This window comes from Crocodylus siamensis, chromosome 1, assembly GCF_052110815.1.
Source record: "Crocodylus siamensis isolate JL-2025a chromosome 1, ASM5211081v1, whole genome shotgun sequence".
Classification (NCBI taxonomy): domain Eukaryota; kingdom Metazoa; phylum Chordata; order Crocodylia; family Crocodylidae; genus Crocodylus; species Crocodylus siamensis.
In genome coordinates, this window is record NC_143395.1 from 169,073,026 (window position 1) to 169,092,636 (window position 19,611).

Sequence of the window (19,611 nt, forward strand, 5' to 3'; positions counted from 1 at the left end):
TACACTGCTTATAAACATAGCAGTCTTTCCCAAATTGAAATGTTTCCCCTTTGGTTTTGTAACCCAGTGATTCTAAGCCTTTTTTAGACTCAAGGCACTCCTCAGAAAACTCCAGCTCTTAATTTTTGCTCATTTATTGACTACAGAAAAGCAACAAAGGATTTGTTTTTGCTGCAAAGTACTCAAAAAGTATACAATACGTCAGAATGTTTTTAACAGTACAAATATGCATTTGAAACCTCTAGGTTTATCTCATGAATCATATCTGTACACCTAACAGTGTTAACACTGCATGACACACGGTGGTACCCTTGAAAGGATCTCAAGGCATACCCTCTTTTTGGCGTCCTCACTGAGAATCACTGTGGTACCCCCTTGCTTGCCAATTACATTCTGAAACTAACCAGAAATGATGGCCTTTTGTATAGGTAGCAGGAGAACAGGATTCTATACTCCCAGTTTTGCTTCAGAGTATCTGGATGACCAAAGCAATTCATAAGGCCTTTCTACTCCTTGACTACCCAATCTCTGGAGTCAAGATAATACTATTTACCGATCTCACTGAGCAAGTTACATTAGCAGATGTTTCAAAAAATTGCATTGTGGTCCTGTAATAGAATATGCTAGAGAGATGCAAAGAACCAGATCCTATTTCCTATTAGGCACCTGACTGACACAGAGCCTTGCCCCATGTTACACTTAGGACATGTTTTATTTCAATTGTTGTAAGCATCACTATGAGTTAGACAGATTTCTGAGAAGTTGCACAACAACTTGCTCACTATGATCTAAAGAAAACGCATCCTAAGCCCTGGAACCCTTGAAAACTACCATATTTTCATGCATATAGCCCACGGGCTATACACGTTTTTACAAAGTTGATGGATGGGTGTCGGCTATGCAGAGTCTTTAGAACAGCATAGCCCATCCCTGCTCGTGGGCTGATGTCATGGTGGCAGCGAGCCCTGGCGGGATTGAGCATGGCTGGCATTGGTGGAAGGGAGCAAGGCTGCCTCCACTAACCCCCCCACTTGCACCTCCCATCCCTCCCCTGCACCACTTTTAGCTGGCTCCAGCCCCAGCTCTGGCAGCCATGCCCAGCAGAGCCCGTGCTTGAGCAGAGCTGGCAGCAGTGGGGAGCAGGGCTCACAACTCCTCATCCCTCCCCTCTCCTGCAGCAACTAGCACCAATTAACTCCAGCGGCCATGCCCAGCAGAGCCCGCACTATCAGGTGTGGGGAATACACGGGTGCAGTCTATACATGGACTACCGTATTTTTCGGACCATAAGACGCACTTTTTCCCCCCCAAAAGTGGGGGGAAAACGAGGGTGCGTCTTATGGTCCGAAGGTGTGTGTCCCGGGGAGACGGGGCGGAGCTTGCCCGCGGAGGCGGTGGAGCCCGAGCGGGACACCCGCCACTTGTTTATGCCGTGTCCCGGGGAGACGGGGCGGAGCTTGCCCGCAGAGGCGGCAGAGCCCAAGCGGGACATCCGCCGCTTGTTTACGCCGGGAGCCGGCAATAAAAATGGCCGGCCACTGGCACACAGTCTCTCCTGCCATAAAAACTGGGTGCGTCTTATGGTCAGGTGCATCTTATGGTCCGAAAAATACGGTATTTTACAAAAATACAATTTTCCGCAGGTTATACATTGGTGTGGGCTATATGCCTGAAAATATGGTAGTGCTGCACTGCGGGAGCTGGGACCAGCAATCAGCTGCTTATTTGTCCCAGCCTTGGCACACGCTGGAGTCTCCTGATTGTATTACTTCCATGGAACAGGTGGGCGTTAGCTCATCATGTCAGGTAATAAGATTTGGAGATGCTCCTCACCAGGCAAGTCTTAACTTTGCTATGTTACAACAGCACTTATCATGCTTTTTACTGCTTGAATGCTTGGAAGCCAGCATTTTAAGTGCAAATAACATGTGCTAAGTATATCATGCAACAAGACCCTATGGCACCTCAATACAATCTTATCCCACCTTATTCAAGTACCTGAAAAAAATGTTCATGATTTGGGTCCTCCTCCTCTGGACTGCTGTTTGCGACTTAAGTTTTAAGGTTAAAATTATGGTCTGTTACAAGAATGGACACAAAAATTTTCAAGGACTCAAGCAAAGTAGAATAGGATTACACTTAGACTGAATATTTATTATATTCCTTGAGATGCTTCCTTGTGTCAGAGTACCAATTTATATTATGTCATCAACAGAAATGTTAACAACTGTAGGAAACCAGTTATGTATGTGTAAACTATTCTATTCCCTTCCTCCCCCAGACTTGATACAGTGGAAAACTAATTGTTAAGTAATGTGACAAGTATACAGCCAGATTTTGTGATGTGAATTCAGATGTTATTAACTTATTACACAAATTTACTATGACTGAATGAGCAACTTAAAAATAAAGATTTAGAGAGAAGACAACATTCATGATAATATAAAAATTATTAACAGGGGAATAAAGGCTGTATATTAAGGCCCTTATAAATCTGCACTGAAACAGAGGAGAGGTTTACCGTGTTTAAAGAGTACAGAACAGGCTCATAGGCTGAGTTGTCACAAAAATATCTTCACAACTAAATTTAATTTCTCAGAAATACATTAAAAATAACTTTTACAGAATGCTGAAAACTAAGATTCCTTTTAACAGTTCACCCAACTGGCACATCTGTTTTAGTCATTTACCTTGTTCCTTAAATAAATCCCTTTATTAGCTGGTATAATACAAGTCAGACATTACCATGGTAAACAAATATGTTTGGCATGGAACCCTCTGTACAGTTCCAAGAATATAGCACAAAATTCGTTCATACAATTAAACCACAAAGAAAATGGCTCCCTATGATAGTGACATGAGGGGTTGGACTAAAACATACAAAAGCAAGGAAATACAGAGCTGAAAATTCATTCTGACATGGTCTGGTCTGTGCCTGACACCACAGCTCTGAGACTGAAGTAAAACAGGTCCAAGCTGACAAGCTCCGTGTGGTCAGTTAAGGACAATATTATCAAGAGTACATTGTCTGCTCTGACTTTGTATTTTCTTCCTTTTGTAGTTTAAATGAGACTCTTAGCATTATTCCCAGCTGATTTGCGGATGCGTGCTTTTTAAAAATGCCATTAAAAAGAGGCCCCAATTCCCTATAGTATGTGCTTTTGAAACTCTGAATGTACACCTTGGGTCTACCACAGAACTGTGTTTTAAAATCAATATATATTTTTGCCTTGATTTTTTTACATTTAATTTGCATTAATTACTTCACTGCTCACTAGAGATTCAGAACCATAGGACAAAAAACACCCTATTCCAGATAATCCAAGCCAAAAACTAGTTTGGTAAAAAAAAAAACAACTAGTTATCTTCACCTCCTTTTCTCCTTACTCCTCCGAAAAAAAATCCTCTGCATTTGAAGTGTGATGATATAAAAGTTGAATTAACTGTAAAGACTTAAAGACATGAGATCAAATAGTGCTCAGCTTATGTTAGCTGAGCACTTTAAGGGCCAGAGCAGGCAGCAAGACATCCAGCAACTGCAGGCCAGCCCTAACGGGGGGGTCACATGACCACAGGAGAGGTAGGTGATTGGAAAAGAGGGCTGAGCAGACTCCATTTTAGCTCAGGCCCTCAGGGATGAGCTAGCAGTCTGCTGCTGGCAGCTGGAAAGGCACCATCCAGCTGAGCAGTTGCTCAGGAACATCTTGGAGGCAGGAGCTATAGGGATGGCAGGAGGCTCCCTGTCTTGCATATGACTTGAAACCGCACCCTGATAGGGAAGAATGGCCTGGTGGAGCTGCCTGTAGCAGGGTAGCTTCCCAGAAATGCCAGGCTAGTTGCCTCCCCAGTGAAAGGTGGGTAGGGGTGCCTTATAACCCCAGCTCCACTACCCAGTGGTCATAGAACAGACAGTGGGGCCAGGCATGCCTAGAGAGAGGCACCTGAGCCCCTGGGGGTGTAAGACCCCAAACCCCACAAAGGGGGTATAGAGCTGGCCCCAGCGAGGGGCAGGAATAAGTAGAGAGGTCTGCACAGAGTAGGGTTTGCTGAGGCGGGCCTGAAGCACTTTGTGTAATGGGTGTAGGGTAGGGCTTGCAAAGGACTGCACTGCAACATGCAGGTGGACCTGAAGGGCTGCATATGGGCCAGCCCCAAAAAAGCCAACTGCCTGGAGAGGGGTAGTGGCTAAAGTCAACCTAGTGTTAGGCATAATGACCATCCCCACATAGAATAGGGTGCACATGGCACCTGAAGGGCTGTGTGGGATCACCTGGAATATAAGTAGGCAAGCCTGATGGCCCAAATAAGGTCACTCATGGAGCAAGGCAGAGTATATGAGGCCCTGGGAGAGAGGGCGGAATGTATGAGTAGACTGTGAGAAGCCTAGCAAGGGGCAGAGTTTGGCCTGGCCTCTGGCTGGACCTATTACAACTTTGGATGCCATCTGAGAGGCACAGGACACAGTAAGTGAAAGCTGGTGCCATGTGTATACCCCCTGGCATTGGGACATTAAATGGGCAGCCTCTCTGTTATTACATCAGGTTTATCCCAACAAGTCATGGCAGATGAGACTGGGCAAACTGTCCTAGACAGAGGGGAGGGCCAGCATGGTGAACGCCCATGTGATCTTCCCATCACAGGCACTCATAAAATCTTTAAAATACTTAAAAAAAAAAACAAAAAACCCTTGTATCTTCCCTACTTCTCTTTAAGAACATTACTAATTAAAACTTATATAAAAATAAACTTTATGTTTGTTATTGGTCTGTAATGGCTTGATGAGGCAACTAATTATTTAAGAACTCTGTACATCAATTTCAAAATAGGTATGCTCAATAGAACAGATGAAACTAGGAATCTGAGGTTATACAAAGAAACACATTATGGAAACCTGTGACTGTCTGACCACTAGTTAGTTGCTCATCATTTTTAGTTAAATACAAAAATCATTTTAGTGACAGATTAAGGGTCTAATTCAGAGGTAAGGAACAGAAAAGGTACAAGTTAGAAACCCTTTCCTTAATTTAGGAATACCATAGCAAATGCATGACTCCACATTGGTGGGATGTATATAACAACACAGAAAGTGTAAGTGAAAGTAAGAGAGTAACTCTCCAGCTTTTTCCACACTCCCCAGAAGTATGAATCATAACAGGAGAGACTCCTTTACATGTGGGACACTTTCTTCCCTAGTATCATAGTACTTATAGAGTCAGAAGGGACCTAAACAGATCATCAGGTCTGACTCCCTGCTCCAGGCGGCAACAGGTGCCAGGATCACATCCCAGCCAAATATCTGTCCAGCCTCCTCTTGAAGACTCAAAAGGTAGGAGAGAGCACCACCTCACTTGGGAGTCCATTCCAGAGCCTGGCAGCCCTAACTGTACAGTAATGTCTCCTGATGTCCAGCCTGAACCTTCTCTCTAACAATTTGTGGCCATTATTCCTAGTAACCCCAGGTGGTGCCCGGGGGAACAGAGCCTCCCCACAATTCCCACTGTTCCCCCCTGGGGAGTCTGTAAACAGCCACCAGATCCCTCTCAGCCTTCTCTTGTGGAGGCTTTTCAGGTTCAGGCCCTTTAGCCTCTCTACATAGGGCCTGCCCCACTGCCCCTTGACCATGTGAGTGGCCCTGCTCTGGACCTTCTCAATCCCTTTTGAAGTGCAGTATTCCAACTGCAGCCTGACCAATGCCACATAGAGGGGAAGGATCACCTCCCTGCTTGTTATGCATCTGTAAATGCACGAGAAGGTACGGCCTTACTGACCGCTTCCTCACACCAGCGGCTCATGTTCATCCTGGAGTCAACAATGACTCCAAGATCCCTTTCTGCCACCATGTTGACAAGAAGGGTGTTCCCTATGTTGACAAGAAGGGTGTTCCCTACCCTATCAGTGTGTCGCTAGTTCCTTCTCCCTAGATGCAGCACCCTGCACTTGTCTGTGTTGAATTCCATCCTATTTTCATCCGCCCACCTCTGTAATTAGTCTAGATCTAGCTGGATTCTGTCCCTCCCCTCCAGCATGCCCACCTCACCCCACAACTTGGTGTCATCAGCAAATTTGGATAGCATGCATTCCACACCCACATCCAGATTGCTGACATATATGCTGAACAATCCAGGCTCCAGGACTGAGCCCTGGGGGACTCCATTGCCCACATCCCTCGAGGTCGAAAATGACCTGTCCACCACCACTCTCTGGCTGCAACCATCTAGCCAATTTGCCACCCATCTGACTGTGCAGGCATCAATGCTGCAGTCACCGAGTTTTTTAAAGAGAATGTGGTGGGAAGCCATGTCAAAGGCCTTCTAAAGTCCAGGAAGACTACATTCAACCTGACACCCTCACCCAGGGACTTTGTGACGTGATCATAAAAAGAAACCAAGTTAGTCAGGAAGGACCTGCCCCCAATGAACCCATGCTGGTGGCCCGTGAGCATTACCTCCCCTGCTGGGCCCTTGCAGATGTGCTCCATGATAATTTTCTCAAAGGTCTTCCCAAGGACTGAAGTGAAACTGACTGGCCTATAATTGCCGGGGTCCTCTTTTCTCCCCTTCTTGTAAATGGGGACCACACTGGCCCTTCTCCAGTCCTCTGATACCTGGCCAGTGCCCCATGAGCGCTCAAAGAGCTGTGCCATAGGCCATATGCAACCTGTGGAGCAGGTGCCACACTTGTTAAGCTTTTTAAACTATCTAGGCCGAGTCCTGTGAATTTTTAGTTCTCAAATAAAGAGGCTCATGTTTATAAAGCTTTACAATATCAGACTCTTAGCTTATACATTGTCTAAAAACTAAAGAAACACAGAGACAAGCTGATTAAAATTTTAACCCAATACACTGTCCTCTTATATCAAGATCAGGTCAATTTTTAGTTCAGGATATATTTTATGCCAAACTTATAAATCCCTCAGAAGTGGGGCTTTTCTTAGAAATTTTGATACAGATGGACTGCTAGCAACACAGTCTTGTGGTATAATAATACTGCACCACTAGTTATTGCATTAGATATGCAGCAGGAGAAGTTTGAGTAAATAGCACTAAAAGCTATACTTAAACAAGAAGCTGAGAAAGGACACCCTATATACTTATCCAAGTTTCAAACACTTCTGAATGGTGGACCTGTCTGTCCATTAGCTTTCGGTCAAGCAAGCCGTTCTGTAGAACTCAATGGGACCTGTTCTTTCATACCAATATAGATCCAAAATACTTGTCCTGGGCTGGTCAGAATGTTTACACTTAAGTGAGAACCGAAAGGACCAAAAGAAGTAGTCACATGACTTTCCTGCGGGGCAGTGGTGGCAGGTCAGGGTGGGAAGTGAAGGGAACCTTATTCTATGAACAAATCCAAAGCTTGCACAAGACAAAAGAAAGGAGAAAAAAGCTGTAACTCTCACTTTTATGTTATTTTGCTATTAATGACTGGAAGATCTACTGCAATTAATTAGAATAACGGATTCACAGATTGTTAGGGGCTGGAAGGGACCTTGTAGATCATTGGGTCCAGTCCCCCTGCACTAGGCAGAAAAGGACAATTGGGGTCAAATGACCCCAACAAAGTGACTGTCCAGTCTCCTTTTCAAAAAAAGGAAGGTTGTATTATAAAACTACAGGGTTCATTTAGTCTAAGAAGCATTGTTTAGCTATCAGTACATGTGAGAAGACTTCTTAACATACCAATATTCTGTAAGAATACTAAACTGTTAGTAATTAGTTTTCTTATGGGCCAACGTGTGGTCAGTTAAGGACAGTATCAAGAGTACATCGTAAGCTCTGACTTTGTATTTTCTTCCTTTTGTAAATTTAAAATGAGACTCTTAGCATTACTCCCAGCTGATTTGTGGATGTGTCATGCCACTGAAGTCAGATATTAAACCAACCTACCTACCAAGCCTTATTCTTAGGGTTGTCTGATGAACAGATCTCATACAGGCCCTCAGCAAAGGATTAATATTTTTATCACTTGGGGCATTTGGAATTTTTGACAAAAATCACATGGTCTGTGGAGAGAGGTGAGGAGAGCTAGTGGGCCAACATCTACTCTTGGTGTCAGCAGTTTTAATTCCTAATTACTCCATTGTGTCCTTTGACAGATTAGGAGGAAAAATAGAGTAAATTAACTGCTGAAGAGGATATAACCAGTAGATCCTTGCTGATCTGAACCCTTTGGGACCATCCCCTGTTCATACAGATAAAATTTTCAGATATAGGAGATATCACTAACAAAAATACCACAAAAGAGAAAGGAATTTAAAAATAACATTGATATGCAATAGTTCAGAAACAGGATAATATCACTGCAAAAAAATCTGTGCATATGCAGGTATTCCCCTCCCCCTCTTTTTGCCTTGACAGTTATGAGATTGGGAGCTGGTACAATCCACATGTTCATATAAATGGGGTCTGGATCAATGAGTATCTACTGTATATTACTGCAATTGAGAGAACTGTCCTAGTCAGCTTTTTGTGTACTGTTTTTGCTGTATTAGTTTCAAGTGAAGGGGGAAAGAAATACCTCAGTGTACAAAATAACCAACTTCAAAAATGTTACCCAACTGTGGTATTAGTTACCAGGTGTATGAAGGCCTTGTCATACCTTATGCTGTAAGCTGAAAAAATATTAACAGGCTTAGTGTTGTTTGGCTTAGTGGAGCAGTCACACCTTGGAGCAAGAACTCATCCCTGACTGTCCTTTACCTGCATAACTGTGACTTCTCACTAGAAGTTTGGTGAGCAGGGACAGGACTAGGAGCTAGGGGCAGGACCAGCTCGCTGCTAGAGCTCTGAGGGCCCCAATCCTTTTTTCTCTGGAGCCCGCCACCTCAGTATTGCACCCCTCTACCCCCAACCCTGGGCTGGCTGGGAGTTGCCTGAGCTCCAAAAAGGACTGGGCTCCTTGGAGCTCAGGCAGCAACTGGCCAGCAGTGGTGAACAGGATGAGCTCTGAAGGAAAAAAAAAAAAAAGATTGGGTCCCCAGGACTTGGATACATGGCCTGGCAGCTGGAGCAGGGCTGAGCTTGGCAGCTTCAGCACAGCAGCAGGCAGGGAGCCTAAACCTCTCTCAGCTGCCTTCCAAGCCCTGCAGAGGTATGAAGTCCTGCCCCTGTACTCATCCCTCAAGACCTGCTGCTCCCACTGGGCAGAGCCAGCACCGCATCCCTGGAGCTTGCTTGCTCTGCTCAGGCCCAGCAGTCTGGAAACATGCCTGGGGGGTGGGGAGGGGTACAGGGACAGGACTTCCCAGCCCACTGGGCTTGGGAGGCAGCTGTGAACGGTGCAGCCACTCCATAGCCCCAGCCCGGACAGACAGAACTGAGCCCTGCCTTCTGTGCCTGGGGCCACCCAGCTGCTTGGGGGGTTGGGTTTCAGGGCTTCAGGTGTTTGTCAACCACAGCTGCTGCCAGCTGAGCTACAGGGGGAAAGCCAGCAGTTGGACCCTGCAGAGCCCAACAAAGCATAGAGTCAACAGGAACTTGCCTTGGGCTGCCACACCTCAGCCACCGATCCCTGCACCCCTCTCCTCTTGCCATGGTCCTAGAGAGCTGAGCGAGCTCCAGGGCTGTGGTGCTAGCTCTATGCAGCAGGGCAGAGGCACCTGGTGTTCCTGCTCAACTTGACTCAGGAGGGGCCACTGCACCCCGTGATGCTGGAAGACTTCAATTTGGGTGGAATAACTGTCTGGAGTGGCCACATCTTAATGGAACAGAAGAAAAATTAGGCAGATTAGAGATCTTATAGTGTAACTTTATGATAAATAAGGAGTTCTTTAAACCACTTTAAAGGTGTTAACATGCAGCCAGTCCAGGGGCTCAGAGTTCCAGAAGACACCTAAAATTACTGTGCAGCAAGGCCCTAAACGGCCTTTTCTCAGGTTGCCTCCTCCCAAGTGTCCTGTTATGGACTGCTGCTGCCGCACCAAGTCTTTGTTGAGTGAAGAGACTCAGTGGAACTACAGCTCTTACAGGCACTTCCAAGCTATGCTCTGACATGCAGCATGACTTTTGTAAAAATGGTAGCAAAGCGGATAACAGGGAAATGCTGGATTCACTGGGGAAATCCCAAAGAGAAAAACTCACGTACTTACGGGAGAAAGAAGAAAAAAATGAAGTCTTTAAAATAAAGGTGGTGGTGGGGAACAAAAATATTACATACCTTGCAACCCTTTAACTTGCTATCTGAGGCAGCACAAACAATACAATGCTGGGACAGCAGAATTCCTAGACATGCCTAAGGGGGAGATTAACAGGGTTCCTCTACTTTGGGAGAATACTGAGCCAGAAAAGGGGGAGGAAAGAGGCTGACAGCCGGGACATGGTCAAAGGACTGAGAAGCACAAGCGTACCATTACTACAATCCCCCTTTTTATTTTTAAGAACAGTGTTGATACCTTTATTGTATGCATGGTATTCAGTATGGGTAAGTTATCCTTACATGAGCACTATACATCTGACTCCAGCTCATCCAATGCACCAGGTACATAACAAAATACATTAATTTTCTTCAACCATGCTTTCACCATGCTACAATATTAGGTAAAGTGTCAACTACAATATGCTGTCCATTTACAAGGTCACAATAAAGAGAAATAGTGTGACAATATCAGAGAGCCTCCAAGTTCTTCAAAATACAACTTCTAAATAGGCTGTTTTGTTTTAAATTTATGAATGAGGGTTGGGCTCACAGAAGTGAGGTATTAATAACATTTGCTTGAGCCAGGCATAGTACGGCTAGGCACAGCACAAGCTCTCCCACACAGCTCTGCCAATCCATCTCAGTACTGACCTGCAATGCCCCAGCTGCTTTTCCAATCTTAGGCCTCTCATGAACAAAGACTGCCAATACAGCTAATCAGTGCCAAACTGTCTGGTGGTTTTGCGATATGGCCAAATGGGGACTATGTTGAGATGAAATGCACCTCCACTTGTGAACACAACAGAGATCTGAACCCAGGTGAAATACCTGGAATACCAGACCTCGGTGTTAAACTGTCGCTAGCAGCTACATGCTTATGACAAGGAAAGCTTAGATTATTTTGAAAAAAACCCATGCAGATAGATCTACTGGCTATGGAAAGATATGCAAATAGATGCCCAAAAGATCCACAAAATAACTCAAATTTTATTTATAGCTTACTTTCTGACTTTCAATGGGACACATTGTCAGAGGAAGTACTACACAACACACAGGATCTCTGACCTAGATTTTTCGAACAAGACTATAAAAGGAAGGTATATTTATTAAAACCAGTGGAGACTAAATGGTTTTAATGTTACCATGTTAGCTGCTGCAGTGCTAATTTAAACTACTGCTTTCTGTTAGAAGGGGGGGGTAAACTGGCTGATATTTAGTTCTCCTGATTTAGATACTCAATAGAAACCAAATGTTTAAGGTTGAAGTGGTAGCAGCTGAAGCAGTATTTAAAGCTGCAGCCATGCTGACCGAAATGAAGAAGGGTGTGAAAAAAAGGAAATCCTTTCCCTTTAAAACTGTTGGTGCAGACCTGGCTTTAAGGATTGCATCAGCTACCAGGGCAACCAATTAAACTTGGGTTTCTTTTGGGGGCATATGCATTAACATTATTTGAGGGAAAAGTTTTAGTACAACTGTATGTGACAATTAAAATCTGGCTACCATGGCTTCAATTGTAAAGATAAAGCTAAAAAATTAAATAAGCCCTAACAAAAACAAAACAAAACAAAACACACAACTTAAAATTCTGAAAAACATCTGTATGTTAAAGAAATGAAGCACACTATTCCTATCACAAAAAAACCTAAAAGCACAGGATTGAAAAATGAGTATTTGTCAAATTCACCTCAGTTACATCTTTCTTTTCCTCCACCATCTCCCAATTTTCTATGGCCATCATAAACATTGTACATTCTTTATTTTACAAAATTAAGTATTTCAAATGTATGCATGTCCTTCACATTAATAATAAACAAAAGTGTGCTGTATCATAGCATATATGCATTAAATCATATATTGTTAGTTTGAAACAAACTGTGTTAGCTCTACATACAAAAATAAATATGCAGTATACATACAAAACCACTGATAGTGATGGTTCTGACTTTTATCATTTGATAGTATTTTATCTCTCTTCCACAGAAAAGCCCTAGAATATCCGTATGCTTTTGTGCCAAGAGAAAAGCTTTTCTCCCAGCACAAATAGAAGGTTTGTAAAACTAAAAAAGTAGCACCACTATAGACCTACTGAAAGGATGGGTAAGCTAGCTCTTTCAGCCTGTACTAAACTTACATTTTTAGGGCAAGTACATTACAGAAGAGTATGGTAACAAAAACAAAACACATCATCTTTATTTTTTCCTACAGGATTCTATAGACATTTTCCCCCCTCACTTACAGCCTAGTTTAAAAAAAGTCTATAAAACTGATATACTCTCTTTATCAGCCATACTATTTTGCTCTAGATGTTTGCCTTGTATTGTTCTTTAGTGACCTTATATTTTAAAAGTTAAGCAGAATAAAAATAGTTAAAGAACTCTTCCCAAGTGTGATCTCTAGTTGCTCCAAAGTAATTGCGTCAGGGACAGCATTAAGACCAGACAGTTCTTCCAGTAGATAGAAATACAACTCATTTGTTTCAGTATCTGGCATAAAAATTCCACACACACACACATATGCAGATCAACTTTACAAACTCTAGCCAACAAAGCAATGTCAGTCAGTAGTGCAAAGAGGTATTATCCTTAATTAATATGGTACAACTTATTTCATTCAGGGCAAGCATATACAATGTAACTTATACTGGCAAAAGCATAGAAGCTGTATCCTTGTCAAAAGCAAACTGCTGGGACAGTATGCCTGCAAAGCGCTCCTTGTATATATCAGGCTTGATAGGCATGCTTTACTTCTGAAGTTTTTCCTTGCTTTTAATCCCTAGAGTCAAAAGCTACAGCCAGGGCTGGTGTATTGCTGTACCTCCATGGAACTGCACTGATGTTACTGGAGTTCCAGGCAAACACAGAAGTCCAAATGCATCCTATCAACTGGAGGACTGGGGTCATGGTGACCATATTTAAGGTACCCAAATTCTTATTTTTAGAGGTGCCAAGCACCTGAATTGGTGCTAGTGTTTACTACTTTGAAAAATCAGGCCAGATCCTTAGGTGCCTTATATTAATGGAGTAATCTAACAGTCGTCACTCCAATTTGGAAGTGTTGGGCTCTGTTTTTTTTTTTCTTTGGAAAGAGGAGAAAGAAACCATTACCAATGGCACGAAGTGTATAACATGCTTCAGGATTTAAACACCAAACTACCTTTGACTGAGTCAGCAAGGGCTTTTTGTTATTTATATTTCAATCAATAAAGCATATCTTTACAAACTTAGTTTGTATATTGCTCCAAATGGAGGCAAGCATTACTGTACTTAAGTGCATCTGTTTTATTTCATTGTGTCAGTTAATGGTGCTTATCAGGAACACAGGGCTGTAAAGCAATATCCCATAATGTACTTCCAACTTGTGAGACAAAAACAAATGCAGCACAGGTATTTTGCTTTCAGAAAGGGGTGGGGGGAAAGCACTACAGAAGATTTTGCTAAATGAAACAGCGTTTAATCAAATCATGCATGATCTCAATTTGCTTTAGAAGAGAATAAACGCTTACTATAGAATACAAACTATTGATTCAGATTTTTTAATTACAATGTAGTATATTTCACTGCATGCTGTACTCATGCTTTCTACAGCACACTTTGGCTAGGGACAGACATTACACATAAATCAATTTAAGTGATCAGAAACTGGTTTAAACCTGTAACAGAGCAGATGTTCAATGCACATAAACCAATCTGAAAATGGCTGAAACCAGTTTAAGATAAATCTGGTTAAATGTAGTATCAAATGCATCTCGAGCAGGTCCAAAGAGGTAATCCTCCCCCTCTATGCGGCACTGGTCAGGCCGCAGTTGGAGTACTGCGTCCAGTTCTGGGCACCACACTTCAAGAGGGATGTCAACAGCATGGAGAGGGTCCAGAGGAGGGCCACTCGCATGGTCAGAGGACAGCAGGGAAGGCCCTACGAGGAGAGGCTATGGGACCTGAACCTGTTCAGCCTCCACAAGAGAAGGCTGAGGGGGGATCTAGTGGCTTGTTATAAACTAGTCAGGGGGGATTAGCAGGCATTGGGGGAGTCCCTGTTCCCCCAAGCACTGCCAGAAGTGACCAGGAATAACGGTCACAAGCTGGCAGAGGGTAGATTTAGGCTAGATATCAAGAGGCGCTACTTCACGGTCAGGGTGGCTAGAATCTGGAACAAACTCCCAAGAGAAGTGGTGCAGGCTCCTACCCTGGGGGTTTTTAAGAGGTTAGATGAACACCTTGCTGGGTCGTTTGACCCCAGTACTCTTTTCTGCCATGGCAGGGGGTCAGACTAGATGATCTACTCAGGTCCCTTCCAACCCTAGTAACTATGAAACTATTTAACTGATCTGGGTTAAACTGGTTTATGCAATGTCTGTCCCAGACCCCTTGGTGGTTTAAGCTAAATCAGACTCCCCCAGCATCCTGGCATGCTCTCTGGGCTGGACAGGGCTCTCTACTCCACAGCAAGGCTGGCCCCTCCCCCACTGCTCCCTGGCTGCAGCTCTGGCAAGACTGCAGGTTTCCCCCTCCTCTCTTCATCACCACTCCCTGCTAAGCAGGAATTCCCCCCTCCCCTCTGCCTTGTGGAAAGGTGTCTGTATATTAGCTAGCAGACCACATGCTGGCTACAGTCCCTGCTGAATCAACAGGTAACTGGTAATGTCCCTCTGTTGTTTTCTTAATGGGGTAATAAACACCATGTTAAGAGGGTAATAAACACTTATCAATTCCCTGCTGGGCTAATCATAGCATCCTGCCCAGGCCTGGCCATACCCCCTCAGCTCAGTACTGTGCAAGGGAAGGAAGGGATGCTCTAGCACCTCCCGGTTTATAGCCTAAGCCACTGCAGGCATGTCCTGGCATTTCTGGGATGTCTCACAGTTACAAAGTGATCCAGCCTAGCCAAGTTAGCCTAGGCAGTCTCAGGCTTTTTGAAAATCTGTCCCTAGCCTTCATAATTTAATCACTGTACATTGCATGCAAACGTTAAGTTAATTACGTGAGATTGTGACTTGGACACTTGAAGTGAAACGTGAAACTCCAGCGGGCAAGCAGATGTGGCTGGAGACATTTTGGTGGCTAGAATATAGGCAGGAAGAACGGCTGTATGGGAAAAGCATGGGGAAAATTATTAATGACCTTTACTTCACACCTCCAACATCTAATACTGGTAGTCAACAGACTACTGCTAAGAGATAGGACATGGAGTCCTGTAGGGACCATGAAGACTTGCTGGTAATCCTAGCTAATCCATAGCTGTGGTCAATGGAACAGTAGGTTTATTTGAATAAAATAAAAATCAGCCCCCAAACACAGCAGAACTACAAAACCATCTCCTTAAATTCCTTCACAAAACACACATTTCTTCCCAAAGGTTTTCACCAATGCCTTGGACAAGTTTTCTCCTTCATGACTTTAAGCTTGTTCCTTCATCCACAAAGTGTGCATTAATTATTTTGCTTGCATGTGAATGAGCATGCAAACTCCAGGAGCCTAGGGCTATTTCCTTAAACATGGGAAGTGCCCCACAATGCCCACTGCTTGTTACTTATGCCTTCTAGAAACTTCTGAATCAGCAAAAAATGCCTCAAACATACATTTTGAAAGTCTACATAAGATATTGCAAGCAACCCCCAATCATAAACCTGAACACTTAAATTGGTATGTCAACCCAGAGATATCAAATAGGAATCAGTGCCAAAAAGATTTCTGACCTGTTGTAGTCTTCACGAGTTGTTTAAAGTGAAGAATTCCTCCATTATTTTTCTCTGGTCAAAAAGTGAGTGAAAGCTAGGAGCTGGCATTTTCCAAAAGGTGCCTCAAGTCTAAAAAGCTTGAGAATCACTGTTTTAAATAATCATGTCTGAAAACATTAGACCTAGCTTGTAAATAGCCTGGGCCCACTATTTTGTATATAGCACAAAGCACACTGTGGCACCTTACTAAATCAATAACGGGACATGCCCCAGAAGACTTCTATGAGAATGAAGCTGGGCTCCATTTTTTGATTCTGGTCCAACTATTCTAAACTTTAAAACAAAAGCAAACTTGTGATTGATATTTTCAATTTCTAGGTCTGTTTCTAATAGTAGAAGATCATCTTAAATTTGTTTCTAATTACATGTTTACTTTATAAATAACACTCCTACCAGAAGTGTTAGAAACCAAATTCTGATGGTATGGAAAACAAAATATTTGATAAACTATGATAACAGATTTATGAAACCACTGTAGGTACAGAGGTGACCTGCTGTATGAATTTATACCACTGTTAAAAAGCACACCCCAGAAGATATTTTTTTCTATCTACAGTAATTAAGTAAAGAAAAATAGATGCAAAATGATTTAAATACAAATTGGAGGAGAGCAGTTTACATAAAAACTCATGCATTTAATTACAAGGTAAGGTTCTGGCACTGAGCATAGTTGAGCTCCAATTCTTACAAGAAAAATAAACAAAAAGAACAGTGTCAGGAAAACAGAAGGAAAGACTCTGCATTATCTGTACTCAGAAACATGACTGCATTTTCAGAACAATGATTCTGTCAAAGGAATAAAGGAACAGTCCTAGTATTAAAATAAGTAGAACAATACCTGGCAGGAGCTGTGGGATAAATTACTTTTATATGTTGGAAAGCCAGATCCTGACTCAAAACTTGCTTTATCCATGCTCTTACTCCTTGGCCAGTATCACCTGTGCAAGATATAAACATAAAATAAGTGATATTATATGTATTTATATAGGGTGCCACACAATGTAAAAAAATACCAATGCTAGAAATTCACAACAATTACAAACCACAGAATCAATCCTGCCAGTTAGTGATCAACTTCTGGAAATACTCAGCACCTTCACTTCCCCTTTTACATAAGGAGATACTCAATACCCTCCAGGATCGTATTCTTAAAGGGGCTATCTAATAACACTTTCAGCTGCCACCGACTTCTCACATGGACCCCAAAACCTTGCACCAATTATAAAACAGATCATCAGCCATTGATAATAGCATGACGGAACGAACACCTACTGTAAATGTGTTTTTTCCCCCACAGTGGAAAAAACCCGAAACAAACTAAAATCTTGCATTGTCTTTGAAAATTGGATTTTTTTCACAGAATCATTAAAATTCATAAACAAGACTGAACTATCCATGTTTCATAAGGTTGGAAGGGACCTCAGGAGGTCATCTAGTCTAACCCCCTTGTTCAAAGCCTGACCATCCCCAACTAGATCATCCTAGCCAAGACTTTGTCTAGCCGGATCTTAAAAACCTCCAAGGATGCAGATTCTCCAACCTGTCTGGGTAATCTATTCCAGCGTTTTACTACCCTTGTAGTGAGAAGGTTTTTTCAAATACATAACCTAAACTTCCCTTGCTGGAACTTGAGACCATTGCTCCTTGTTCTATTATCTCCCTTTTTAATTACATTAACATACCTCCAAATTTAAGAGGAAAATCAATTCACAGAACTGCCACTTTGCTGCTGCTCTACATTCTAACTGCTGAACAGAGGGCAGCAATGCAGCCTATGGTGTCAGCCCACATTAAGAGACCTGTAGCTACCCCTACATAAGAACCTAGCCTACTACAGACTTGTTAAAACAAAAGCAGATAAAAAGAGTGCTCCGACTTTCTCTTACAGCTGTATTGCAAATGTCACGAAGTTACATTAAAAATGAAAAATTGTAGAGTACTTGTGGAAAATTGTAGTGTATACCTGTAGACTCAACCTCTGACCATGATCTAACTCCTACAAAATCACAGTTATTTCCTCAAGTATTAAAGTATTAGTGTTAACAACAGATGCTGAAGACACCTCTTCAACTCTGCTTTTATTTTAATCTTCTGAACTCAAAACAATCTTGATGATCCTGGTTTAAGAAAACAAATGTAAATGGCATTGCAAAAATAAAAATGCAATGAAATTAATAGGAAACCTCTTAATGTTTTTTGTCAACTCAAACATAAAAGTCAGGATTGAAAATATATACAGCAAGAATAATATCAATATTGAAAGGGTCTAAGTTGAATGCTGATATGTACTTGTGGGCAGAACAAAATGGATGCCTACTGGTTTGTTCCAGAAAACACCTGTGGACACCCTCAGCTAAAATTAAAAGAGGAGTCAAGTTAAAGATAACATCAGAAGGGTTATTTTTTTAACCCATCATTGTTACAAGTAACATAAAGATTAATATCTTTAAAGGAGAAAAAAAGTGTTTCTCAATTTGATCACCTGGTGAAAATAATTACCTGCAATTTAGGTACGGCCAATTTCAGTTTTACTTACATAACCAGTGAGGACATGGAGGTGGGATTTTTAAAGGCACTCAAGTGATACAGCAGCACAAGTCCTATTGACTTTGGCACTTCCAATAAAGCTAAGATCCTTCAAGCTGTGGTCCACACAAGGCACTCATGAAAGCAGTCCCTGCGTGACTACAGTTGTCCTTGTGCCCAGGACCTGGTCTAGGCTACAATAAAAGTAGCAACCTTAGCATACAATAGCTTTCAGGTGCTAACATCTTTGAAGGCCCAGCATGGACAAAGAACATTGCTTTAAACAGACGCTGAACTGGGCAGAGCCTCCACTCCTCCAAAAATTCCTACCCAGGCACATGCATCAAAGGGCTGAGTGACCCCCATGCATATGCCATGATCCAGGATGATCAGCTGCTGCCACAAACTGGGCAGAGAAAAGCTGAGGAGGAGCCTCAATTTTAACTCAGCGGTCCTCAAACTTAGACTCAAGGACCCCTGGTTTGCCTTAAGACAGCCCTCCAAAAACTCCTGCTCTTAGCTTTTGATTTTTTGAGTGCAGAAAAATAACCCAGCCCCATTTCCACTGCAGGGAAACCCAGCAGGACTGCAACAGGGCTCAAGGCCTTCAGAGCTACAGCTTCCTATTTGAAACCCCAGAGTTTACCTTGCCGCTTGTCTTCATGCCCCCGGCAGGGCTAATACAGTACCACACCCTGAAAAGGAGCTCGGGGCACCCCAGGGCCTGGTCACAAGTCCCAGCCACACCTCTGACTAGCCTGGGCTAGGACTCACAGAGGGCAACTGGGCAGGGGGCACAAAGCTGGCATCAGGGGCGCTGCTCCAGATGCACCCGAGGGAAGGGGGGAGGGCACCTGGCTGCCCCACAGCGCTGCAGCACGTGCCTTTCCCCCAAGCCACAGCGCCCCACCCCTGCAATGCAGTGCAGTCCCCCGCCCTCGCAGCACGCCCGGGGGGAGCATGCACCTGAGCCGTGCAGAAAGATCACGGAGGCCGTGTGCCGGCCCGCGGGGGACGCCACACTCCGCCGCAGCGAGCCGCACGCCGCCATGCCCACCCCGCGCCCGCGCCCGCCTCCTCTCCTCTCCTCTCCTCTCCTCTCCTCTCCTCTGCTGCCCTGCCCCGCGTGCCCCTGAGCGCGCCGAAGGGCTGGAGGCGGCCGAGCCTGCGCTCGGCCCTGCGGCGCATGCGCCGGAGCCGCAAGGAGCCAACCCCTT

General features: G+C 43.6%; 1 protein-coding gene across 3 annotated transcripts in view; it reads right to left on the reverse strand.

The window, feature by feature from the left end:
- Positions 1–19,582, reverse strand: part of LYPLAL1 (lysophospholipase like 1) — a 43,548-nt gene extending 23,966 nt beyond the window's left edge. For 2 of the 3 annotated variants that reach the window (XM_090048774.1, XM_090048764.1), the window contains exons 1-2: positions 19,361–19,582; positions 16,707–16,806 (exon numbers count right to left, since the gene is read on the reverse strand). In XM_090048774.1, coding sequence (XP_089904900.1) covers positions 16,707–16,806; positions 19,361–19,445 — 185 coding nt within the window. In that variant the 5' untranslated portion in view covers positions 19,446–19,582. Of the gene's footprint in view, positions 1–9,480; positions 9,663–16,706; positions 16,807–19,360 lie in introns of those variants that run through there. The other variant, XM_090048782.1, reaches the window with a different exon arrangement.
- Positions 19,583–19,611: the final 29 nt, after the last annotated feature.